At 23.8% G+C, this 27,880-nt stretch overlaps 7 protein-coding genes across 7 annotated transcripts; 1 reads left to right on the plus strand and 6 right to left on the minus strand.

Annotated features, from left to right (window-relative positions):
* Positions 1-2,933: 2,933 nt before the first annotated feature.
* Positions 2,934-4,516, plus strand: PVVCY_0300010 (fam-a protein; the record flags this gene model as incomplete). Its single annotated transcript, XM_037634642.1, has 6 exons — positions 2,934-3,064; positions 3,235-3,454; positions 3,546-3,615; positions 3,763-3,872; positions 3,974-4,198; positions 4,346-4,516. The coding sequence occupies 6 exons, from the start codon at positions 2,934-2,936 to the stop codon at positions 4,514-4,516; spliced, it is 927 nt and encodes a 308-aa protein (XP_037490087.1).
* Positions 4,517-5,329: 813 nt separating this feature from the next.
* On the minus strand, positions 5,330-6,512 carry PVVCY_0300020 (CIR protein PIR protein; the record flags this gene model as incomplete). The annotated part of the gene is made up of 3 exons (XM_037634645.1): positions 5,330-5,380; positions 5,521-6,342; positions 6,480-6,512. 3 exons carry the CDS (start codon positions 6,510-6,512, stop codon positions 5,330-5,332), a joined length of 906 nt encoding a protein of 301 aa, XP_037490088.1.
* A 1,557-nt stretch (positions 6,513-8,069) lies between these two features.
* PVVCY_0300030 (PIR protein CIR protein) lies at positions 8,070-10,107 on the minus strand (the record flags this gene model as incomplete). Its single annotated transcript, XM_008628604.2, has 4 exons — positions 8,070-8,162; positions 8,268-9,026; positions 9,164-9,937; positions 10,075-10,107. 4 exons carry the CDS (start codon positions 10,105-10,107, stop codon positions 8,070-8,072), a joined length of 1,659 nt encoding a protein of 552 aa, XP_008626826.2.
* A 1,509-nt stretch (positions 10,108-11,616) lies between these two features.
* Positions 11,617-13,814, minus strand: PVVCY_0300040 (PIR protein CIR protein; the record flags this gene model as incomplete). Its single annotated transcript, XM_008628603.2, has 3 exons — positions 11,617-11,889; positions 11,980-13,656; positions 13,797-13,814. 3 exons carry the CDS (start codon positions 13,812-13,814, stop codon positions 11,617-11,619), a joined length of 1,968 nt encoding a protein of 655 aa, XP_008626825.2.
* A 1,984-nt stretch (positions 13,815-15,798) lies between these two features.
* On the minus strand, positions 15,799-18,552 carry PVVCY_0300050 (CIR protein PIR protein; the record flags this gene model as incomplete). Its single annotated transcript, XM_037634651.1, has 3 exons — positions 15,799-16,074; positions 16,178-18,403; positions 18,538-18,552. The coding sequence occupies 3 exons, from the start codon at positions 18,550-18,552 to the stop codon at positions 15,799-15,801; spliced, it is 2,517 nt and encodes an 838-aa protein (XP_037490089.1).
* Positions 18,553-21,545: 2,993 nt separating this feature from the next.
* Positions 21,546-23,561, minus strand: PVVCY_0300060 (PIR protein CIR protein; the record flags this gene model as incomplete). Its single annotated transcript, XM_008628214.2, has 4 exons — positions 21,546-21,638; positions 21,744-22,493; positions 22,631-23,398; positions 23,535-23,561. The coding sequence occupies 4 exons, from the start codon at positions 23,559-23,561 to the stop codon at positions 21,546-21,548; spliced, it is 1,638 nt and encodes a 545-aa protein (XP_008626436.2).
* A 1,500-nt stretch (positions 23,562-25,061) lies between these two features.
* PVVCY_0300070 (PIR protein CIR protein) lies at positions 25,062-26,965 on the minus strand (the record flags this gene model as incomplete). The annotated part of the gene is made up of 3 exons (XM_037634653.1): positions 25,062-25,421; positions 25,532-26,812; positions 26,951-26,965. The coding sequence occupies 3 exons, from the start codon at positions 26,963-26,965 to the stop codon at positions 25,062-25,064; spliced, it is 1,656 nt and encodes a 551-aa protein (XP_037490090.1).
* Between the last annotated feature and the right edge of the window lie 915 nt (positions 26,966-27,880).

Genomic DNA, 27,880 nt, shown 5'->3' on the forward strand with positions numbered 1-27,880 from the left:
CCCTAAACCCTGAACCCTAAACCCTAAACCCTAAACCCTAACCTAACCCTAAACCCTAAACCCTGAACCCTAAACCCTAAACCCTAAACCCTGAACCCTAAACCCTGAACCCTAAACCCTAAACCCTAAACCCTGAACCCTGAACCCTAAACCCTAAACCCTGAACCCTGAACCCTAAACCCTAAACCCTGAACCCTAACCCTAAACCCTAAACCCTGAACCCTAAACCCTGAACCCTAAACCCTAAACCCTGAACCCTAAACCCTGAACCCTAAACCCTGAACCCTAAACCCTGAACCCTGAACCCTAAACCCTGAACCCTAAACCCTGAACCCTAAACCCTAAACCCTGAACCCTAAACCCTGAACCCTAAACCCTGAACCCTAAACCCTAAACCCTAAACCCTGAACCCTAAACCCTAAACCCTAAACCCTGAACCCTAAACCCTAAACCCTAAACCCTGAACCCTAAACCCTGAACCCTAAACCCTAAACCCTAAACCCTGAACCCTAAACCCTGAACCCTAAACCCTAAACCCTGAACCCTAAACCCTGAACCCTAAACCCTAAACCCTAAACCCTAAACCCTAACCCTAAACCCTAAACCCTAAACCCTAAACCCTGAACCCTGAACCCTAAACCCTAAACCCTGAACCCTAAACCCTAAACCCTAAACCCTGAACCCTAAACCCTGAACCCTAAACCCTGAACCCTAAACCCTAAACCCTGAACCCTAAACCCTGAACCCTAACCCTGAACCCTGAACCCTAAACCCTGAACCCTAAACCCTGAACCCTAAACCCTAAACCCTAAACCCTAAACCCTAAACCCTAAACCCTAAACCCTGAACCCTAAACCCTGAACCCTAAACCCTAAACCCTAAACCCTAAACCCTAAACCCTAAACCCTAAACCCTAAACCCTGAACCCTAAACCCTGAACCCTAAACCCTAAACCCTAAACCCTAAACCCTGAACCCTGAACCCTGAACCCTAAACCCTGAACCCTAAACCCTAAACCTAATACTTTAACATAAAAATACAATATGATGTATAACAGTATATTTTTTATAAAAAATTAAATATATTATATTTTATGTATTATTAAAAATATTAGATGTATAAAACATATTTTATAGATATCGTTGTCTTATCGAATCTCTATCGATATTTTATATATCTATATTTATTATTGCCTATTATATATTGTAGTATGCTTAATTAATCATAAAAAATTCAGTATTAATGCATATGACCTATATTATAAACAACTATTTTAAACGAATCTTATTATATTTTTGTAAGTTCATAAACAATATTAAACCACAAATGTTGTATCATCCAAATAAGACATTTTGTTAAATACAAAAATTCGTCTAATAAACATAATTTATATTATATATATATGTGTTAATATAATTTTAAATGTGGTTATTCACATTTCTTATATAATAGACTGTTATAATATATAATATCACGACTCAATATATATGGCAAACTCAAAATTAACATCAAATACAAAATATCGAGATTATACTTCAACATACTTAATATTTAATTTATAACACTCAAATGTAAGTGTTGTAATTTATGAATATGTATTGTTGTTTGGGACCATTTCATAATAAAGCTTATACACCTCTTTATGTATTGCAGACCTATGCACATTTAGCGACCAAAATACAGTAGTTGTAATATATGTGTTTGTTCGTTTAATAATTTATTGTATATATTAAATAAATTAAATAGACTAATAAATATTATAAAAAATCAAATGTAAGTATATTCCTGAACCCTCACCCCAATGTACATAATACAAAAAACCCTTATTTCGAACACCTTAACATTAAAAAATATATAATTAAAAAAAAAAATTCGTATATAAATACTCTATATTTTATTTTTACAATTTTATGTAATTTTTACTGCATTTTTATTTAATTTTATTTTTACAATTTTATTTAATTTTTACTGCATTTTTATTTAATTTTATTTTTACAATTTTATTTATTTTTTACTGCATTTTTATTTAATTTTATTTTATATATTTTTTTACATTTTGTATTGTTTTATATTTTATTAATATTTGGACAATTGTATTCAGATTAAAATTAAAAAATAAAAATGCAAAACCTGTGATTAACCATAACAGAAAATTTAATATACTGTTGTTATGATGAATTCAAATATTGTTATTGTAGTTGTAATTGTTGCAACCATATATAAATAATATATATAATTTCAGATAAATTAAATTCATTAATACATAAAAATATAAAAAATATGTATACTCAAATAAAGGCAAAAAATAACAAAACAATAACTATATATTTTATACAATTACTATTATATCTATCCGATATAACCGTTTATTATCCATTACGCATATATATATAATCATAGTTATTCCAAATCATATATTGTAAAAATTAGATTAAAACGAATATTTACTTTTTATATTGTTCCCCTCTTTATATTTTAAATTGTCTGTTTTCATTAAATAATTCAGGTATGTAAGCATATGTTTTTTTTTCAAGATGCATGTAAGTAAGGGCATGCAAAGTCCTATATATATTATATATATTTTTGGATAGAAACTATAAAAAATGAATAATACGCCCATAAAGCGTAGCAACAAAATATATTATATATAATTAAATTTGTATTTTTAAATATTATTATAATATTAGACAAATTAAAATAATAATATTTGTGGTACTCTATAATTTGTGACATGATTTTTCTTCTCTTGCAATGAGTTCATTTAAATAAAAAATTTCCCGTTTAAATAATTATAATAAATTTATTTTTTTATTTTTAAATATTTATTAATTTTTTATAAATTTTTCGCATATTCTTTCCCTTCTGTTTTAAATATACTTATATAACGTCTTTTTACATTTTTTAAATTAATATTTTACTCATCAAATACAAAAATGAATAAAATATATATTAAGGTTGCTTTAGCACTTTTAGGTATCGCAGGATATATGCAAAATGTAATATTTGCAACCGAAACTTCTAAACGTATAGATACTCGTTCCATTGACGAGCGCATAAAAGAATTGTATGAAAACGTGGAAAATATATACATATAATATAAATATGCATACTCGTGAAATCCATGACTTTATAATTACTAAATATTCATATTACCATTTTATAAATTCATTTTTTTCTTTTTTTTTTACCCATTAAAAATTATCTCACTTTCACTAATAATATTTCCAATGAAAGATTTGAACAATACGAAAATGAGATAAGTGAAGACAAAGTAGAAGCTTTAGCAGCATTAAAGTATGTGGGCCAATCTTTAGATCTTTTAGAAAAACTTTCTCGGGTTAATGTACACGGTTACTCGACCAATTCTACAAAAAATGGACACAAAATATATAATAAGAAAATTGGAAAAACGGATATTGGAAGACTTGATTTTACCATCCCATCTGCCTCTAAAGTATCAAATAACAAGCAATTTTTAACATATAAAAATAACTTAAAATTAAATAATCATTATTATATTTATCGATATATTTTTTTTTCATTAGTACGTTGAGGTATTAAGGCATTACTGGGATTTCAAATATGAAAAAACTCCAGATAAGAAAATTATTAATGGTACATAAAAAATAATCAATAAATTTAATATGTCCTTATCACTATTTACGTATCTTTAAATTTTACTATTCTTTATCCATTATTTTCATTAATATTTTATTATATTCATAATATTTCATTTATATCTCCAAAATGATCATTTTTTAGCAAAAGTAGCTCGTTTATACTGCAAAAATCTGGTCGTATTTGAAAAACATAATCCAGATCCTAATTATACACCCCCAAAAAAAATATATAGTGTATGCTCAAGACGTCCTGTAAGCACATTTTTTCCATTATTTTTCTAAAAATTCTATTATTCATATTATTATATATTAATTTACATAATTCATATATTTTTTATTCATTAATTTTGTAGGATCCATCAATATGTTCAATTTTAGCTCCTTCAAGAGCTCTAAAGTATGACGGTGAAATCAATAAAAAAACTAAATTGGAAAACGTTTACGAAAAACAAAAACCTATCGAACTTAATATTAATCCCGAGGAAGCATTATCCAAATTGGGTGATAATCTAGCCGGATTTGTAATTAAAAAAGGTGGCTGTGGTGATGATAAAGTTCATGTTACTTATATCAACGCTGTAAGAAATCTCAAAAAATAATACCATAATCATTTTTTCTTATTTTACCATTTATCAAAATTTAGTTTCTTTATAACTCATATATTATATGATATTCACATACAAAATATTGAGATATTTTATATATTTATCCATTTTTTTTCGTAGATCTATAATAATGGCAATTCTACCGAGTATGCCCACAATAAAAGACAGAGAGATCATGAATATACAAAAATCCTAAAGTTAGCACAACGCATTATAGATAATGATTATGATTATGCTCGACGTAAAGGTTTTTCAAGCCCTAACATATGTTGTGGATCCACATGTCAATAAAATTAATTTATCTTTATACGGAATGTCTATTTAAATTACCATCAAAACATTTTGATCGTTTTAAATTATTATTTAGTGTGTAATTTCGTGTTTCTTTTGAATTAAAATATATTAAATACGTTTATTTCGTCATGAAATCAAATAATTAATGTTATAATTCAATTATATTTTCTATGTAATTCCCCTTTATATTAGTTCGATCACTTTTTATACCAATCAAAATTTATGTTTCGTACTTTTATTGTTTTATTATTATCATAAAACTTTAAATTTGTTAATAATTAATTATATAACAATCGAAATACTCAAATTAACATATAATTTACTTTTTTCTTTATTATTTATATTTTGGTCCTTAAGGTTTGTCTTTGAAAGCCTTTATAGAACCCAAATAATCAATACAATATAAATATATTAAAATCTACAAATTCGATTACTTTTAATAATTTATTTCATATATATATTTAAAACAATTCATTAAACTAATAAATATTATCAAATAATTAAAAATTATACAAATAAAATGTAATGTGGTACTTAACCTTAACCCATTTATGGGTTCCACAAACACAATCTTAACCCTGACCCACTACACAAAATCATATACAAATTATACAAAAACAATACAAAAATGCAATAATATGCATATTAATTTTATATTTTATTAATTATATTATTTAATTATTCTTATAGACACAAAAATTATGATCCAAAAATATCGTCAAAAATGACTTGTTTCAAATAGACATATTCTTAACATATATCAATCATTATTACGATTTCTAGAATTATCACTACTCTTCGAATCATATATTATGTTTCATTTTCTTCTTTACTTTTTTTATTTTTTTTCTTATATATTGTCTTTGGAATAGTTTATCAATTCCAAATAATGAATACTAATATAAAAATGGGAAAATTATTATATATTTTTTGATAAACGCATATAAGGGATCACAAAAATATAATTTAAATATTATAGTTTTTATTTCCTTATTATTTACCTTATAAGCAACTCCCAAGAAAACCGGTATTGCAAATGTCGACAAACCTGGAATTACTGTGTTTAATATCGACGAACTTGATAATGTACCTTCAGGAGTCTTCCCCAATGTTTGTCCAGAATCTTTTACAGATTTTTCTGCAGGATTTTGTGTAGAACTTTTTTTAGGGGTTAATTCTGTAAGAGATGGAAATTTGGGGCATTTATTTATTAAATTGTTATAATCATCTGATAATGTAGATAACAATTTATTATATGAACTGTTTTCTATATTATTAGAATCTTTATTGAGTTTTTCAAAATCATCAGAAAACATTTTAGCAAAACTCAAATTTGTATCGCAATCCGGAAGTTCATCACTAATTTCATAATACAAAAAATATAATATATTAAATGGGGCATCAAATTTAGATATTTCATTATTATCCATCAAATCTTTTTTTCTATTTATAATATCCTTATAAGTCGTACTACCATTATTTTTTATTTTCTCATTATAATAATTATTTGTTTCTATATAACTAGTATAAAATTCGTTTAAATTGGTAAAATTATTATTTGTCTTTATATTTAGTTTATAACTTAACCATAAAATAGCGTATTCGGCAAGTTTATCATTTTCTAAACCATACTTCTCTAACGATTTTAGCAAATGAATAACACCAGAACTAGTCATTTGAAAATAATCACTACATTTACCATCTCCTGAGTTACTCTCGTAATGACAATAATTGTGGATTTCTTCTTTATATTTTAGAGATATTGCTCCATTTTTTTCCTCCTCCTCTCCAAAATAGTTACTGATCGTCTTAATTGCACTATACTACAAATATATTTTATGAATTAAACAAAAAAACGTATTAATATAAATGATAATCAAATGAAAATTAATATAATTTATAGACGATACAACATATAAAACACATGAAAAGAGAATATTTTATTTAAAAAATTGTATACCAAATCCTTAATAGTATGATTTGGCTGTGCCATAATTTGGGGATTATGAGGGATAATAATATTTATATATATTACGTAAACATTTGTTGTATCTATTTAAGCTCATTGCATACCAATTATATTTCGTTAAACATGCTATACATATTTTATGGCAATTATCTAAATTACCTTAAATGGAGAGTTGCTTAATATACTTTTCCCATATGTATATATGATCCATTTATACAAAAAATGCTATTATTACTATAATTCTTAAAGCATATAAATAGTCATTTTTAAAATATATTAAATATTTATATACTTGTTTCTTATAATATATAATGCAGTTTTTTCTATAATTATAACATTTACAAATTAAGTTGCATGCTCCATTTCCTATGCAAATTACATAAATTTATATTATTTTTATTTCATATACTTCAATTTGGAAATATATTTTATTGGGTTATCTTATAATATATTTTAAGCATCTTTCTACGGTTTAAAACAAACAATTAGTACTGAAACCGTATTATTGCGCCATTTTAAGTTTAAATAAATCTTTGAATGCAAACCATTTTTAAAATAATAATTAGTAAATATTAAATATATAAAACATAAATAACTATTGATGCAAATTTTAAAGCATAATAGTTCATTTTATCTTATATATTTTATTTCTATAGTTATCAATGTATATGATCCAAGTATTTTATTAAAAACCCTAAGATAAAATAATGCTATTTTAAATTTAAAAAGTTGCAATTTACTAAGAACTGATAATATAACACATGCTAATATGAAATAATAAAAAGATATTTAACATGTTTTGAAATTTTAACCTTTTTCGATCGATCCATTTTTTTAAAATATAAGGCCGTATATCCCCAAATTTATCATATAAATAATGTTTTCCCTTTTATAATTAAAAAAATAATTTAATAAATGGACGGGGTCGACTGAATAGCATTCTCTATATTAATTAATTCCATTTTCTTATCAACTAAATTTACAAATGTTTTTATGTTTTTTCTTTACTTCCATTTCCCTCAACATTTCTCATTATAAATATTAAATTATTTAAATCGACGTTATCTTATAAAATCAAATCGATGCTCTGAAATCATTTGTCTATATCGATTCCGACATTTTATCGATTGCCCCATAAACCATTAACCACAAATTAACAATAAATACATAATTCACCTCATTTACCATTAAGTTATATTAACACGAAATTCAATTGTTATAATTTTTCTTATATATATTTAAAACAATTCGTTAAACTAATAAATATTATCAAATTGTTAAAAATTATGCAAATAAAATGTAATGTGGCACTTAACCTTAACCCATTTATGGGTTCCACAAATGCTATCTTAACCCTGACCCACTATATAAAATCATATAAAACTTATACAAAAACAATACAAAAATGCAATAATATGCATATTAATTTTATATTTTATTGATTATATTATTCAATTATTCTTATAAACCCAAAAATTTTCGTTAAAAAATATGGTAAAAAATGACTTATTTCCAAATAGACAGTTACTAAACATATATCGATAACTACTATTGTTCCTGAAATAATCGCTAATCTTCGAATCATATATTAAGTTTCATTTTCTTCTTTACTTGTTTTAATTTTTTTCTTATATATTGTCTTTGAAATAGTTTATCAATTCCAAATAATGAATACTAACATAAAAATGGGGAAATTATTATATATTTTTTCATAAACTCATATAAGGCATCACAAAAATATAATTTAAATATTATAGCTTTTAATTCCTTATTATTTACCTTATAAGCAATTCCTAAGAAAGCTGATATTACAGAAGATATCGATAAACCTGGAATTAATTTGCTTGCTATCGACGAACTTGATGATGTTTTTACCGGTGAAAGGGTTGGAAAATTGCAAGATTTAATATAATCATAATTATTTATTAAATTGTTATAATCATCTGATAATGTAGACAATAATATTCTATATGAAGCATTTCCATTAATATTAGAATCATTATTAAGTTTTTCAAATTCATTAGCTAACGTTTTAGGATAATTCGAATAGTTTATACAATACCTATTGTTTGTTTTAATTCCATTATACAATATACATAATATACTAAATGGATAATTAAATTTAGATATTTCTTTAGCATTCATCAAATCTTTTTTTTCATCTATAATTTCCTTATAAGTCAGACCATTATCACCATTTATTTTCTTTTTATAATACTCATTGTTTTCTATATATTTAGTATAAAAATCATTTAAATTGGTGCTGCTATATTGTGAATGTTGATTTAGTTTATAACTTAACAATAAAATAGCGTATTCGGCAAGTTTATCATATTTTGAATCAAATTTGTCCTTTAAATTATCTAGCAAATTAATAACACCAGAATTAGCCATTTCAATATAATTAGTACAAATATTAGATTTTGTGGCAGTAATGTAAGGACAATATTTTGTGATTGGTCCTTTAGCATGTTCAACTGGTTTTCCATTTTCCACGTTCACACCAAAATTGCCATCGATTGTATTAATTTCTTTATACTACAAATATGTTTTATGAATTAAACAAAAAAACGTATTAATATAAATGCTAATCAAATGAAAATTAATATAATTTATGGACGATACAACATATAAAAAACATCCGAAGATAATATTTTATTTAAAAAATTGTATACCACATCCTCAATACTATAAGATGGCTGTCCCAATATTTGTTCATCACCTTTTCCAGAATTTTCTACAGAATTTCCTACAGGATTTTGTGCAGATATTTTTTTGGGGGTTAAATCTGGAATAGATGGAAAATTGCAATAATTCTTTTCATAATATATATTTTTTAAATTGATATAATCATTTGATAATGTAGACAATATTTGAGTATAGAGACTGCCTTCTATATTCTTAGAATCTTCATTGAGTTCTTCAAAATTTTGAACAAAATTTTTAGCATATCCCACATTTTTTTCGCAATTCCAATATTCATGATGATATTCATAATACAAATAAAATAATATATTAAATGGATAATTAAATTTAGATATTTCTTTAATATCCATACCCATCAAATCTTTATTTATATTTATAATATCCTTATAACTCAGATCATCATCACCTTTTATTTTATCATTATAACAGTTATTATTTTCTATATATTTAGTATAAAATTCGTTTAAATTGGTAAATTCATTATTTGTCTTTATATTTAGATTATAATTTAACCATAAAATAACGTATTCGGCAAATTTATCATATTCTAAACCATACTTCTTTAAATTTTTTAGCAAATAAATAACACCACAACTAGCCAATTGAAAATAATCATGGCAATTATTATCTCTTGAGTTATTCTCGTAATGACAATAATTGTGGATTGATTTGTATTTTGGATTAACTTTTAATTGACCTTTATCCTCCCAAAAATAGTCATTGATCGTATAAATGTCATAATACTACAAATATATTTTATGAATTAAACAAAAAAACGTATTAATATAAATGCTAATCAAATAAAAATTAATATAATTTATGGGTGATATAACATATAAAACACATGCGAAGTGAATATTTTATTCAAAAAATTGTATACCAGATCCTTAATACTATAATTTGTCTTTGTCATAATTTGGAAATTATGAGGGATAATAATATTTATATATATTACGTAAATATTTGTTGCATCTATTTAATTTCTTTGGATAGCAATTATATTTCGTTAAACATCCTATACTTATTTTATGGCAATTATCTAAATTACCTTAAATGGAGAGGTACTTAATATACTTTTACCATATGTATATATGATACATTTATACAAAAAATGCTATTATTACTATAATACTTAAAAATATATAAATAGTTATTTAATACGATATATTACAGTTTTATATAGTTGTTTCTTATAATATAGATTTTTCTAAAATTATAGTATTTTTAAATTAAGTTACATGCTCCATTTTCTATTGAAATTACATAAATTTATATTATTTTTATTTAATATAGATAAATTCATGGCCAAATTTAATTTGTTCAATAACTTTATTTTTAATCCTATATACTTCAATTTAGAAATATACCATATCGGGCTATTTTATAGTAGATTTTGAGCATCTTTCCTATGGTTTAAAACAACAATTAGTACTGAAACCGTATTATTGAGCCATTTTAAGCTTAAATAAGTCCTTGAATGCAAACTGTTTTTGAAATAATACTTAGAAATATTAAACATATAACACAAATAAGTATTGATCCAAATTTTATAGTATAACATAAAAATATGTGTAATTAGATTGTTATATTGCGCTTTGAGAGGACAAAATAAAATATATTTGCTCTTTTAATATATAAATTTAGATAAATATTCGCTAAATGTTATGCATTACTCATTTTATCTTATATATTATACTACTATAGTTATAATGTATATATATTCAAGTAATTTATTAAAAATCCTAAGATAAAATAATGCTATTTTAAATTTAAAAAAATATGATTCACTAAGTACTGATAATATAATACGTGAAAATATGGAATAATAAAAGACATTTAATATAATTGAGTCTTTAACTATTTCTCCATCAATCCCATTTTTTATAATATAAAACCGTATATCCTCAATTGTATATTTGACAAAATATATAACATTGATACCTTTATAATGCACTTTTATATGTTATTGATTTATCATTAATTCAATAAAACAAATACTTATGTATCTATGTTAGAAAGTATCATATATAATTTTTTACTGAATATTTATAGAAAACAATTGTATGTAGCATATAACAAGGATTTAGGGGATATTATTATTTTTTTTCATTTTATTGTTCATTTTTTAAATAATAAATGATTTTATAAAAAATATATTTTTTATTCATTCATTATTTTAATAATGTTTTTATTCTTATAATTATATAAATAAATTGAAAATTGAATGAACCATTATAGCAACATCACATTTATACATATATTATAACTATATAGATATATTTTTTAATTATACTTATGAGTTCATTTACCTATAATAATAGTAATAAACAAATTTACTTATTTATAATTTTTAATAATTATATCGAGTTTTAAAATAAGGTTCATGGAATATTAATCCCAAAATAGAAGTTATTAATTAAATTTATAATTCCAAAAAATTTTTTTTTCTTTTATAGACAAAAAAAATTAACAAAAAAAATAAATTAATAAATGGTATAGGATCAGCCTGCATAAGTTTGTATATATTTAATAATGGATCTTTTTTTCTACCAGCTGAATTTATAACCGGTTTTAGGTCTTTGTTCCTATCACTTGAACTTATAATTATTTGTGTCTTTCGATTTCCATCAACTAATTTTATAACTCTTTTCATGGTTTTTTTTTCCGATTTTTTTGTCCATTCACGTGACAAATACTAACATAAAAATGTGAAAAAATATATAATATTTTATAATAATGAAAAATCTTTAAAAGTGTTGTATTTAGTAATTATATTGTTATTTACCTTATATACAATTGATAAAATAATGGGTATTAGAATAAGTGTAACTGAAATACCAGTTAAACTACACTGTTTAGATGTACAACACACTAATGTGGTATTCATAAATTCTATTTCAGGTTTACAATCCTCTGATCCATTCCATGTAGTTGGAAATATGCTACATGGTTTTTTCAAATTGAGTTTAGAACTTAATGATTTTACCAATTGAAGATCTGTTTTGTGATTAATTTGATTGACTTTTGCAGGGTTCTGTGTGATAGGTTGTAAAGATGATGAAGTTTGTGATAATTGTGACGTTGATGGTGGAGTTACTGGTGGATGATTTGCTAGAGGATCTTTTGTTGAAGGTAATGATGGACCTCCATCTTTTTGTGATTGATCATTATTTTGTGATATGCTATTCCCTGAGTTTCCTGGTTTAGGAGGAGTGACAACTTGATTAAATTGGATAGATATATTACTAATAATATCAATAAAATAACTACTAGATACACTGTAAGCACCTTTTAATTTATTCATAGCGTTATCGTATGCATTGCTGATTTGATCCTTAGCATCATTAAGCATTTCCTGAGTTTCTTTAATAAATTGAAAAGCTTTATTATAAATTTCCGTTCCATTTAATAGGAATTCACGGAATGGTGAAAACAAATCAAAAGATCCTCCTGATGTACTTGATGTGGAATCACTTGATCGATCACCAGGACTTCCGTTTCCACCACTCTGAGATACTTTATTACCACTTGCGCCCCCTTTATTTTCTTTATTATTTTTTGAATTCTTTGGTTCAATTTGTTTAGTTGACCCTCCTGTTTGAGGTGTTTGTGATGAACTACCATTTTGTGGTGGTGGTGCTGCTGGATTTACAGGTGGTACTGGTGATGGTTCGACTTTTGGTTGTCCTCCCTTTTGTTTTGGTGGGTCAGGCTTTTTAGGTTTTTTCGGTTTACACTCTGAACTATTGAAATCAAATGTTGTAAACCCTTTCGCAAAATAATCATCTTTTCTCTTTGATATTGTAAGTGTTTTAAGATTCCTTGCTAATTTTTGTTTTTTATCATTTTTATTAATAACAAAATCTATAAAACTATAATATGTTTTTTTTAAATTATCCAATAAATGAAGATATGAATAACATTTAGGAACACTTTTGTAAAGGGACTTATATTGATTAGAACAATTAGTAGAATAATTAATAAGTTTATCAGTATTCCTATCTTTTGGATTATAATATGCAATTACTTTACATATCTCATTAAGTAACTTATAAAATTCTTTCATATGCTTAAGATTAGCTTCTCCCAAGCCCTTTACTTTACCTAAAAGATCCAAATGATTAGATTCCACAATATGTTTCTTTAAATATTTATTATAAGCCTCATTTAAAGTAATGACGTTGATATTGGGTTTGTCTTTGAGTATATTATATAATTTATCGCTTAGCCACATCAAAAAAAATTCATCATACAGACCAGGAGTTTCCACTACACTTGTTTCCAATACCCTTGCTTTCGTAAATAAATACCCGCTCAAACCACCAATCTTTTCCTTTTTTTTCCTACATGTTTTATTATCACAATATTTTTTAAATTCTGGATCTTTGATAATATCCCACATCGTCAAATTGCCCTCAATTTCACCATTAATAATATTATCAGCGTCAAGAAATAACTTACACTAAGAAAATATTTATAAAAATTAATAAAAATATCCATTAATGCAAAATAGATTGAATGCAATTTAACATGATTTTTAGACAAATCAAACACAATAAAATTAAGGATAGATATGTTTTATTTTAAAATAAAGTTATTTACTAGTTCTTTGACCCCCATTGTAATGGAATTTCGTTTTTAATCTGTAGATTGATATCATGTTGTTTTTATATAAAATATTTATACTACAACAAAATAAGTTAAACAATGGCTCGATACTTATATATAAAATTGGCAGTAGTTAAACACACTATTAGTATTATTCTCAATAATAATATTAATTTAAAATCAATATACAATAATATAATGAAATAAAGCTTATATTAACTTTTATTGCATTCTAGATAACCATCCTTATTTTGTGACTTGTTTGAAACATTTTTATCGTATGCGAAGTATCGCTACTCTTAATAATATTGGAATAGCTTCATTGTATAATTTTGTGTAACTTTTCATGAGTTTAAATAAAACATATTTTCTAATCATTATACGCTTTTATATAGAGAATTATGCATTCTCTAGATTTATAGTAAAGAAATCACAAATTTATATTATTATAAATATATAAAGAATTAGAAATATATTATTAGTACAACGGTTAAAAATGTATTTGTATCTCATTATTTGAATGCCATTTATTAATATACGTTATTATTAAACGTGAAATATTACACATTTTACATTATTTCTAATAAATATAAAACACAATTTGTGTTTAAATTTAATATTAAGAAATAATTTAATATTTTCCTTTTTCTAAATAAATGACATATAATATGTTTATTTATCTTAATTAATATATATAAATTAATAATTCATTTTAGAACATGTAATAACTTTGCTTATGTGCTAACATTTCTTATATATAAATATAATTAGTGAATTGTTTTGAGGGCATATCTTATCTAATTTTTTAAATTTAAAACATATAATATACAAATTAAGTTAATTGAGCTATTACAATTAAATGAATATGAATATAAATTAGTTTTGGGGTAATATTTAGTATATATAAAATGTATATTATTCTTTTTATTCTTATTATCTATTTAATATATAATTAATTATAAAAGATATTTTAAACAATAAAGAAAATAAATATAATTTAATATATTATCCTTTAATTTAAAAGTTCTATTAATCCTTGGATTAGAATAATTAATTAATTTGAGAAGCAGTATAATATGAGTTACCATTTTAAGTACACATTTATGTTTATATCCTAAGCATATATTATATATTTATAATAAAACGTTATTATATTTAGATATAAAAAACTATATATTTAGGGAAAAATGTAGAATTATTATTAGAATAAATAATATATAGCTTAGTAGTGATAATATTAATATTATCACATTAAAAGGACGCTTAACTAAAAATTATACTAATTAATTTTTCGTGGTATATTCGTTTTCAGTCTTTTCATAAGCTAAATAATATTTATCCATGTATCCGAATCAAATAAAATAATAGATTTATTCGCATTTAATATGTTTACCTATTGTTACCATATTTTCTGGTGTTATTTCACTGTATATTACAACGCTACAAGTAATGCACTCAATATAAATATCTTAAATCTATGTAGAATCTTTCCTTATTTCATTGTTTTAGAATAAAATATTTACCATATATATTTATTAATTTATATATGTATAATAAAAACAATATTAAAAAATTCAAATAAATTAATTAAAACATGTAATTCCTATAAATATACTTTTATATAATAGTCATATGATATTTCCATAATTTTAAATTATTTTAGTGCCTAATTATTGATACAATATTTTGTTCATTTATATCTATATATTTTAGAATAATAGCATAATTCTATATACATAACTTTTGGGAGTTACTAGGAAATTTACTAACGAAATATATCATAAAACATACTTATATATGTTCATTTTAATTATTTTAAATGTATTATGTTTTAGATAATTTATTTATTTCTTAATTCATATACATATCAAGTATGAAAATATTAATTTATTGTATGAAGAATCTAAAATTCAATCCAAATAAAACAAACCATTAATTAATAAAATATAAATTAATATTAAATGTATAACTTCGAAAAAAAAATTATTAATTAAATTTATAATTCTAAATAATTTAATTTTCTTTTATAAACAAAAAAAATTAACAAAAAAAATAAATTAATAAATGGCATAGGATCTGCCTGCATAAGTTTGTATATATTTAATAATGGATATTTTTTTCTACCAACTGAATTTATAACTGGTTTTAGGTGTTTGTTCCTATCATGTGATTTTATAATTATTCGTGTCTTTCTGGTTCCATCACCATATTTTATAACTCTTTTCATAGTTTTTTTTTTCTTCGAATGTGTTCCCGATCCAAATGATATATACTAAAATAAAAACGGGGAAAATATAATATATTTTTTATATTTGCAATTATGTAGTGACAAAAATATATTTAAATGATATATTTAATAGTTTCACATTATTTACCTTATACATAATTGCTAAAATAATGGATGCTGAAATAAATATAATGCCAATACCCATTAAATCAAATTTCTTATTTGATCCTATACACCATATTGATGTTTTTTCGTTCATTTTAACAACAGTTCCATTTGTGGTTCCATTTCCTGTGCTTGAATGGTTTTTACTAAAATTTGTTAGTGTTCTAGGCATTCCTGTCCCAGGATTTGTATCATGAATTTGTATTGGGTCAGATCTGTCATTTTGATCTGTGATTTGTGGTGAATCTTGTGTTTGGCTAGAATGTGGCTGCGACGGTGATGGTGGTGAAGTTTGTGATGGCGGTAAAGTTACTGATGGAGAGTGAGATTGTGGTACTGGTGTCTTTAATGGGCTATTGTTTGTTGGCAAACTATTCCCTGAACCACCTGATCGAGATTGATGATCATCTAATTGTGAAAAAGTATCAAATGAATTCAATTGGTTGATTATACTACTAACAGTACCATCGATATAATTAGTAGTTGCACTATAAGCACCTTTTACAGTGGTCATAGTGGTGTCATAAGTATTTTTTACAGCAGTTACAGCACTATCATAAGTATCTTTTACAGCGGCCACAACGCTATCATAATTATCTTTTACAGCGGTCACAGCACTATTATATGCATTATTGACTTGATTAGTGGCACTTGTTAAAATATTCTTTGAAGATTGATATATACTGGAAGCGCTAGGTAAATAATTTAGGGGGTTTAAACGACTTCCCCAATTGCTTGACGAATATCCATAAAATGTTTCTGATGATTTTGTTGCATCCTGGTCCCCTGATCCCTTTGACCCATCATCTGAACCTCCTTGATTGCTTGAATTCCCTTGACTGGGTAATGTATTATTTGTACCTCCTTTTCCGCTTCCTGTTCCACTATCTGCTCCGTCACATGATCCAGTACATGTACCTCCTTTACTGATGTCTTTATCGCCCTTTCCATCATTTATACCTCCTGATCCTCCTTGATTTACTTGATTGCCATTTGACCCACCATCCAATCCATCTCTTGATTCGCCTCCTTGATTGTTACCCGAAGTTGGGGTATGAATGCTTGAATCGCTTTGGAGATTTGCTTTATTTCCTGTGTCACCACCTGTATCTGTTTGTTCACCCCCTTTAGTATTTTCTTGGCTTTGGGTACTGTCTACTACTTTATCTTTACTTCCTATTGTATCGCTTCCATTGTCAGGTATGCTTGGTGACGCTCCTGACGGTGTAGGTACTTGTTTTACAGGTACTGATGTTGATTGTCCAGGTTGTTGTGGCCCTGGTACAGATACTGGTGGTGTTCCTTGTGTGGTATTTTGCAAGTCATCACCATCTTCTTCTTCATCTAAATCTAAATCATCATTGCCACCATCATTATCGTCATCGTCATCATCAAGACCAAATAAGTCGATTAAAGTATCAAATCCACCTTGTTCCTCTTCTTCCTCTTCTGACTTCTCTTTATTCCTGGATATATTTTGTTCTAACTTTTTATGCACTTGTTTGCATCCTTTAGTATTGAATTCAGATAACAACTTGGTTGTATCTATCGATGAAAGCATTATAATCTGATTACTTAATTCTTGGTCATTGGCATCGAATTTAATAACACCACTTATAATATCATCATATATTGTTTTTAAATGATAAAATAATTGAAGATACGGATCACAACGATTAACAAAATTATAAAGTGTGTGATAAATAATATAGAATTGTTGAATATCGTGTGTGTGTTCGTATGTTTTTGCATTAGGATTGTTATATCTATTAATTGTTTCACAAATTTGCTGAAATAAAAAATAAAATCCATTCATAATACCAATGTTAGAACCATTAAAATACTTTTTATTACTTAAGATGCTCCAATGATTAAACGCCCCCATATGTTTATCTAAATATTTCTCAAATGCATCTTTTAGAGATAAATTCGGATTGTTTGATAGTTTATATAATATATCACACAATCTCATAACCAAAAAATCAGCACGTAGGTCATTTTCACTTTCTAGATCCACCTTCTTATTTTGAATTAATTCCATATATGCATATCTAGAAATAGCATTCAGTTTTTCATAATTCGTTTCACATTTTCTGCCCCCATTATTTACAGGGCAATAATTATTATATGGTCCATAGGCATTGTTAAATTTGTCCTCATTTTTCTCATAGTCGATAAAAAGTTCATCAATTTCACGAAATGTATCACACTAAAAAACATTTTTAAAAAAATAATAAAATGTTTATTAACGAACAGTTTATTAAAATGAAATTAATAATAATTAATAGCCCATGTAAAACATGTAATACAATAAATTATTTTTATCTAAAAAAATGTATTTACCGATTTCACGCCCATCACAATGGAGTTATGTTTTAATTTGTAGATTAATTAACATCATTTTCTATTTTATGTAAAACATATATACATGCTATACAAGTTATATAACTACTTAAATTATATGCATAGTTAATATCATAAATCAAACATATTCCTATTATTTTTATTATTTAAATATAGAATAATAGTGTAATATTATTACCAAAGATATATTTTATTTTACCACAAATATCCTAATTATCTTAAATTTTGATCTGTTTAAAACATTTTGTCTTAGATGTAAAATACAGCATATACACAGCATCACTATTTTTAATAGTAACAGGTATATGCCAATTATATAATTTTGTGTAATCTTTCATGAGTTTAAATAAAGCATGTCTCCTAATTATTACACGCTCGTACATAGAAGAAAACTATACATTTTCTATATTTATAGAAACAAAGCCAGAAATTCTATGCTATTATAAATATATTAAGAATTAGAAATGCATTATTACTATAATTGTTAAAAATGTATTTGTATATCATTATTTGAATGCCATGTATCGATATATGTTATTATTCAAATTGAAATATTACACTTTTTATATTATTTCTAATAAATATAAACGCAAATTGTGTTTAAATTTAATATTTTCTTTTTCGAAATAAATGGCATATAATATGTTTATTTATCTTAATTAATACATGTAAATTATAATTCATTTTAGAATGCGTAATAAAATTTCTTATGTGTTAGCATTTCTTTATTTATAAATATAATTAATGAATAGTTTTGAGTGCATATCGTATCTATTTTTTAAAATTAAAAAAGTATAATCTACAAATTAGGGTATTGAGGTATTGCAATTAAAATAAAACATGAATATAAATTAGTTTTTAGTAATAGTTAGTATTATAAAATGCATGTTATCCTTTTCATTCTTTTTATCTATTTAGCATATAAATGATTAAGAAATGTATTTTAAACAATAAAGCAAATAAATGTAATTTTTTCGTACAATTTAATTAAAAAATTCTATAAATACTTTGGTTAGAATAATTAATTAATTTGAGAAGAAATATAGAATGGGTTACTATTTTAAATACACATTTATACCTATAATCTAAGCATATATTATGTATTGTATATTTTACAGTAGAATTATAGAATGATTAATAAAATTTATGTTATCTTACTTGACAATGCTGATTCTAATATTACCATATTAAGGCTTAAATATATGTTATAATTTTTCATTTGATTTTGTATGTATACAATTTTAATCGTATCATCCGTTAAATAATTTATATAATGGATTTATACCCATATGGTGTATCAAGTAAAAACAATATATTTGTTCATATTTAATAATGTATTAATCTAATTTTATTGTTGTTGTTTCAGTTATAGCATTGTATACAACAATGAGATAATTAATGCACTCAGGAGGAATACTATAAACCAATTAGTAATTCCCCTTGTTTCATTGTTTTAAAGTATAACATTTTAGAACATATATATTATTTCGTAATAGAAATATATATTTAGAGTTTGTATATATATAATAACCCAATAAAAATGTTATTAGTTCAAATAAAATTTGTTATTATCCGCCTTTTCGATAAAATTAATGTTTAATTATATAAATCTCCCCAATAAAACAATATTTCAATATTATTTATTAGTAAAGTATTTTATTATATCTATAGGGGATATAATAACAACTCTAATTTTACCTGTTATATTATTTATAATTATTATAACAAAATGTTACATGAAATTTTATTAATAGCTTATATTTATTTTTGAACTATTTTAAAATATTATTTATTTATACCTCAATGTTATAAAACTTAAAATATTGTATATATAGTTCAGCTTTTATTGTATTATTAAAAATGGTAGATGCATAAAATGCCTTTTGTAGGTAATGTTATATTATCGAACCTCGATCGATATTTTGTGAATCTATATTTATGATTACCTATTATATGTTGTAATATGTTTAATTAATCTTAAAATCACATATTAACCTGAAGTTATATTATAATGTAGATAAAATTTACAAATGAATCGAATTATATATTATAACTTCATATATAACATTATTATATTCTTCGGTTCAAAATACAATTTAAATCAAAATAATAATGACACAATTAATATGTTTTACTAAATAAAATGCTTCATCAAATAAAGAAAGCGCAGTGTTATTCATGATTCAATATAGCTATGGGGTTAACATGCCTTATATAATAAATAATAAGGGGTCTTATATATAGTTAGCCAAAAATTACCAATAAAATATAAAATGTGAAATTATAACATTTCCCCATTTAATATATATAAACGAATTAGTGAAAGTATTATAACTTATAAGAAATATTTTATTTGGCCCCTTTCATATTAATGGGCATGTCCTTTTTGTGGTGCGTATTTAGGCATAATATCGAGAATAAACATACGGGAATGGTAAATATATTTTATCAACATTTATAGACACAAAATATTATAAAACTATAAAAAATTATATTATAATATACTCCGAATCCTAACTCAAAACGCAAATACAGTGAACAAAATAATAACTCATAATACACAACCTTGGTCAATAAAACATAAACACCTCGGTATCAAGAATATTAGAATCGAAAAAAATTTAATCATATATATTTTTTTGATTTTACAACTTTATGTTTCATTATTTTATTTGTATTTTTTTAAATCATTTTTATATAAACAAGAAATATTATTAAAAATTATACAAATTAAATGTAATGTAGTACATAACCTTAACCCTGACCAGCAACATAAAAATCATATAAAAATTATACAAAAACAATAAAAACATGCAATAATATGCATATTAGTTTTATATTTTATTGATTATATTATTTAAATGTTCTTATAAACCCAAAAATTATCGTTAAAAAATATCGTCAAAAATGACTTGTTTCCAAATAGACATATTCTTAACATATATCAATTATTATTACTATTCCTGGAATAATCACTGTTCTTCGAATCATATATAATTATTCATTTTCTTCTTTACTTTTTTTAATTTTTTTCTTATATATTGTCTTTGAAATAGTTTATCAATTCCAAATAATGAATACTAACATAAAAATGGGGAAATTATTATATATTTTTTCATAAACTCATATAAGGAATCACAAAAATATAATTTAAATATTATAGTTTTTAATTCCTTATTATTTACCTTATAAGCAATTCCCAAGAAAGCTGGTATTGCAAATGTCGATAAACCTGGAATTAATTTGCCTGCTATCGACGAACTTGATGATGTTTTTACCGGTGAAAGGGTTGGAAAACCGCAAGATTCATCATTACCATATTTATTTTTTAAATTGTTATAATCATCTGATAATGTAGACAATAATTTTCTGTATGAATCATTTCCATTAATATTAGAATCATTATTAAGTTTTTCAAATTCAATAGCAAAATTATTAGCAGGAATCGAATATTTTGTGCAATCCAGTCTGTTTTTTTTAATTCCTTTATACAATGAACATAATATACTAAATGGATAATTAAATTTAGATATTTCATTATTATTCATCAAAACTTTTTTTTTATCTATAATTTCCTTACAAGTCAGACCATTAACTTTTATTTTATTATTACAATCATCATTTTTTTCTATATGATCAGTATAAAAATCATTTAAATTGGTGCCACTATGTTTTGAATGCTGATTTAGTTTATAACTTAACAATAAAATAATGTATTCGGCAAGTTTATCATGTCCTAAACCATACTTCTTTAAATTTTCTAGCAAATAAATAACACTACAATTAGTCATTTCAAGATAATTATGACAATTGTCTTTTCCTAAGCCAGACCAGGAATGACAATAATTGTCGATTGATTTGTCTGCATCATTAACTATTAATTTACCATTAGTATCCTCCCTAAAATAGCCATCGATCGTATTAATTTCTTTATACTACAAATATATTTTATGAATTAAATAAAAAAACGTATTAATATAAATGCTAATTAAATGAAAATTAATATAATTTATGGACGATACAACATATAAAACACATAGTAAGAGAATATTTTAATTAAAAAATTGTATACCACATCCTTAATATTATAAGATGGCTGTCCCAATGTTTGTTCAGAATCTTTTCCAGGAACGTCTAAAGAATTTTCTATAGAACTTTTTGGGAGGTTTAATTGTGAAAGAGATGGAAGATCGCAAGAATTATTTTTATCATAATATATTTTTTTTAAATTGTTATAATCATTTGATAATGTAGACAATAATTTTCTGTATGAATCATTTCCATTAATATTGGAATCATTATTAAGTTTTTCAAATTCACTAACAAACGAGTTAGCATATCCCAAATTTTTTTCGCAATTCCAAAAATCACGATTACATGTATAATACAAATTAAATAATATATTAAATGGGCGATCAAATTTAGATATTTCATTAATATTCATATTCATCAAATCATTATTTGTATCTATAATTTTCTTATAAGTTATTTCATCATCATCTTTTATTTTATTATTATAACACTCATTATTTACTATATGATCAGTATAAAATTTATTTAAATCGGTTAATTTATCTTTTTGCTTTTGATCTAGTATATAACTTAACCATAAAATAGCGTATTCGGCAAATTTATCATATTCTAAACCATACTTCTTTAAATTTTTTAGCAAATAAATAACACTACAATTCGTCATTTCAAGATAATTATGACAATTGATTTTTCCTGAGTTATTCGTGTAATGACAATAATCGTGGATTGATTCATGTGAATTATCAACTATTAATTGACCGTCCTCCGTCTCATAAAAATAGTCATTGATCGCATAAATGTCATAATACTACAAATATATTTTATGAATTAAACAAAAAACGTATTAGTATAAATGCTAATAAAATGAAAATTAATATAATTTATGGGCGATACAACATATAAAACACATGCTAAGAAAATATTTTATTTAAAAAATTGTATACCAGATCCTCAATATTATATTTTGCCATAATTTGGAGATTATGAGGGATAATAATATTTATATATATTACGTAAATATTTGTTGTATCTATTTAAGCTCTTTGGATACCAATTATATTTCGTTAAACATCCTATACTTATTTTATGGCATTATCTAAATTACCTTAAATGGAGAGTTGCTTAATATACTTTTATCATATGTATATATGATACATTTATACAAAAAATTCTATTATTACTATAATCCTTAAAAGTATATAAATAGTTATTTGATATGATATATTACATTTTTATATACTTGTTTCTTATATATAGTATAAATTTTTCTAAGATTATAGTATTTTAAAATTAAGTTACATACTCCATTTTCTATTCAAATGAAATAAATTTATATTATTTTTATTTAATATAGTTAAATTCATAGCTGATTTTAATGTGTTCAATAACTTTATTTTTAATCCTATATACTTCAATTTAGAAATATACCATATTGGGCTATTTTATAATATATTTTGAGCATATTTTCTACGGTTTAAAACAACAATTAGTACTGAAACCATATTATTGAGCCATTTTAAGCTTAAATAAGTCTTTGAATGAAAACCATTTTTAAAATAATACTTAGTAATATTAAATATTTAATACTAAATAAGCATTGATGCACATTTTATAGTATAACATAAAAATATGTGTAAATAGATTATTATATTGTGCTTTGAGAGGACAAAATAAAATAATTTCTCTTTTTATATATATAATATTCTCTAAATATTATCCGTTGCTCATTTTATCATATATATTTTACTTCTATAGTTATCAATGTATATGATTCAAGTAATTTATTAAAAATCCTAAGATAAAATAATTCTATTTTATATTAAAAAAGTTGCAATTCACTAAGAACGGATAATATAACACATACTAATATGGAATAATAAAAGACATTTAATATAATTGAGTCTTTAACCCTTTCTCCATCGATCCAGTCTTTTAAAATATAAACCCGTATATCCCCAAATTTATCATTAACAATATATGTAACATTGATACTTTTATAATGCACTCTTATATTTTATTGATTTATCATTCATTCAATAAAACAAATACTTATGTATCTATGTTAGAAAGTATCATATATAATTTTTTACTGAATATTTATAGAAAACAATTGTATGCATCTATGACAAGAATTTATAGTGTCATTGTTTATATTTTTTTCAGATTTTATTATTAATTTTTTCAATAATAAATAATTTATAAAAAATATGTTTTTTTGTCATTCATTATATTAATATTGTTTGCATTTTTATAATTATATAAATAAATTGAAAATTGAATGAACCATTCTAACAACATCATCTTTATATATATATTATAATTATATAAATATATTTTTTAATTATACTTATGAGTTCATTTACCTATAATAATATAAATAAACGAATTTAATTGTTTATTATTGTCATATATTAAAGTTTACTTTAAATATAGTACCATAAGCATCTGAATATTACAAAAAATATAAAATATTAATTAAATTTATCATTTATGGTATCTCGTTTTCTTTTATAGATAAAAAAAATCAACAAAAAAAATAAATTAATAAATGGAGAAGGATTAACATATATATGTTTGTATGTATTTAATAATGTTATTTTGAGAGAGGGAGGTTTTATTCTTTGTATTGATATATTTTTTTCATCATATGGATTTATAATAACTATTGTTTTTTTTTCTTCATAATCTAAATCCATATTTGTTTTTACACCCCTTTTCCGATCAATTGGGCTTATAATTCTCTTTGCCCTTCCTTTTTCATCAACTAAATTTATAATTTTGTTTCCCATTTTTTTCTTCTTCATGGGTTTTCCACATCCATAATATAAATACTAATATAAAAACAGTAAAAATATATAATTATTTGTTTTTTATATATCATAAACTATGTAGATTTATATATTTTTTAAATATTTTATTTAGTAAACTTTTTACTATTTACCCAATACATAATTGCTAAAACAATAGTTATTGAAACAACTGTGAGAACTATAATAGCTACTTTATTTCCTTCAAATTTAAATGACAGCAATCTTGTTATATTTCTATTTAATCCAATTAAATTACATCCTGGGACATTCAATACTTTTGATAATATATTATCCGAACATACTGTGGTTTCCCCAGTAGTTTGTGGTGGTGTTGGAGGTTCTACTTTTTCTTTTTTTGATTTTTCAGATTCTTTTTCTTTATTATTTGGTCCTAGAATCTGAAAATTTGGCAATTTTACATTTTCTATAGCTTTTATATATTTGGAACCTATACCAACAATATTAATAAAATTATATCTTACCATATCGCGTATGTGATTCTCAATCCTAGTAGCGGTATGAATAAATTGTGGACTATATTTATCGAAAATTTGTACAGAATAATCTTTAATTTTCTCAAAATTTAATTCTTCACCAATATTTGATGGCTGGCTTTCCTTTTTAGTTTCTGAGCCATTTGGTGGTGATTTTGATTCACTCGATGGGGGGTTTGATTTAGGTTTTTTGCGAACTTGGCCCAAAAATTCATGCAATTGTATACATCCATGACTGTTTAATTGTAAATCGGGATGATTATCTTTATTAATTAATGGGGAACAAGTTAAAGAAAGTATATTATAATCTTTTGGGATTTTCTCAATAGCTAAGTTTCTATATTCGTCATATGTTTTTTTTAAATCAGTCAATAATTGAATATATGTACCACAATAAGAAGCATCTGAATTAATTAAATTATACTTTCTATAATATTCATAATCATAATCCTTAAATTTTTTTAGACTGAAATTGGATATTTCATTTCCCACCAGTGCATTACATATATTTATAAATAAATAATAAAATGCAGACATAACAGAAATATTACTACCCTTCAAATATTTTTTACTATCTAATTTGTCCCAGCAATTAAAGTTACCTCCAGATTGAACTATAGCATCCTCATAATAATCACTTATACTGAAGGAAGTGTCACGAGATATCTCACGAAATTTGGCTGCTAGCCACATAAAAACGTATTCATAATTTTGATTAGCATCATTATTACTGCCCTTTTCCTTTTTATCAAATTTTGATAATTCTGTAAGTAAATATTCGCATAAGGCACCAATTCTATCATAATTTGTGCTGCATGCTCCTTTATCACAAAAATTTGTATATGAGCTATTATTAAATGCATCTTCTTTGACCTTCCCCTCGATGAAAAGCTCATCAACTTTAATAAATAATTTACACTAATAAAAATTTTTAAAATTTAATAAAAATACGTATTAATGAAATTATTATTAAAATGAAATTAGTGATATTTTATAGGTATTATAATATTCAAGAATATAAAAGGAAACATTTTTATTTAAAAAAATTGTATTTACCACATCTGTGTTCATTATAACAGTATAGTGTTTTAATCACCAGACTATGGAATATCATATTTGTTAATATATATAATACATTACAATATTTGATATAATTGCCCTCTATATATAATTATTATACACATTTAAACTTATATTTTTAAAATATAAACTAATATCAAATAATAATGCAATAACATTACTAAATTAAATATGCCTAAAACATTTTGGGTTATATATATATGCATATATGAAATATAATGATTATTAATAATAAACAAAATAGTCACATTATATTATCAATTTAAATAAGTATATATCTTATATTTATATTTTTTCACACATATATGAAGCAACTGTAGTGTGTGTTTTAACATAGATGTTCCCATTATTATATACAGTAAATATATAGAAAAATAAGAAATTTAATATTAGTAGGATTATTAAAAGGAAATTTATCTCATCATTTACATGTCATTAATGTATATGTGTTAGTTACTATTCCCTGCTACATATTTCAACTTTTAATATGATTTTTAATAAATAGAAAATAATTCTTTATTTAAATTATAATACATACAAAATAAGTTATATTATTACATTTTATAGATAGGCATTATATAATGAATACATCGTTTTATTTACCTACAATGTTAAAATACAATTTAAAGTGCGCAATAACTTTTTTACATCCAAGCATTTCCATACACATAAATTTTATATATTAATATTTTATGGATGTAATTAGTTCTAAATATATTAATTTATTTACTATAAAGATTTATATTAGATTGATCACTACCGATTTTAAAATTTCATAGTTTCGAAGTATAAATTAATAAAATATGTATCATATTTTGTTCAATAATTATAAATAATATGATAGATACAATGCCGTAATTATAATATACCTATACATATAATCTAATAAATACCTTACCAATAACT

The sequence above is a fragment of the Plasmodium vinckei genome (assembly GCF_900681995.1).
Source record: "Plasmodium vinckei vinckei genome assembly, chromosome: PVVCY_03".
Classification (NCBI taxonomy): domain Eukaryota; phylum Apicomplexa; class Aconoidasida; order Haemosporida; family Plasmodiidae; genus Plasmodium; species Plasmodium vinckei.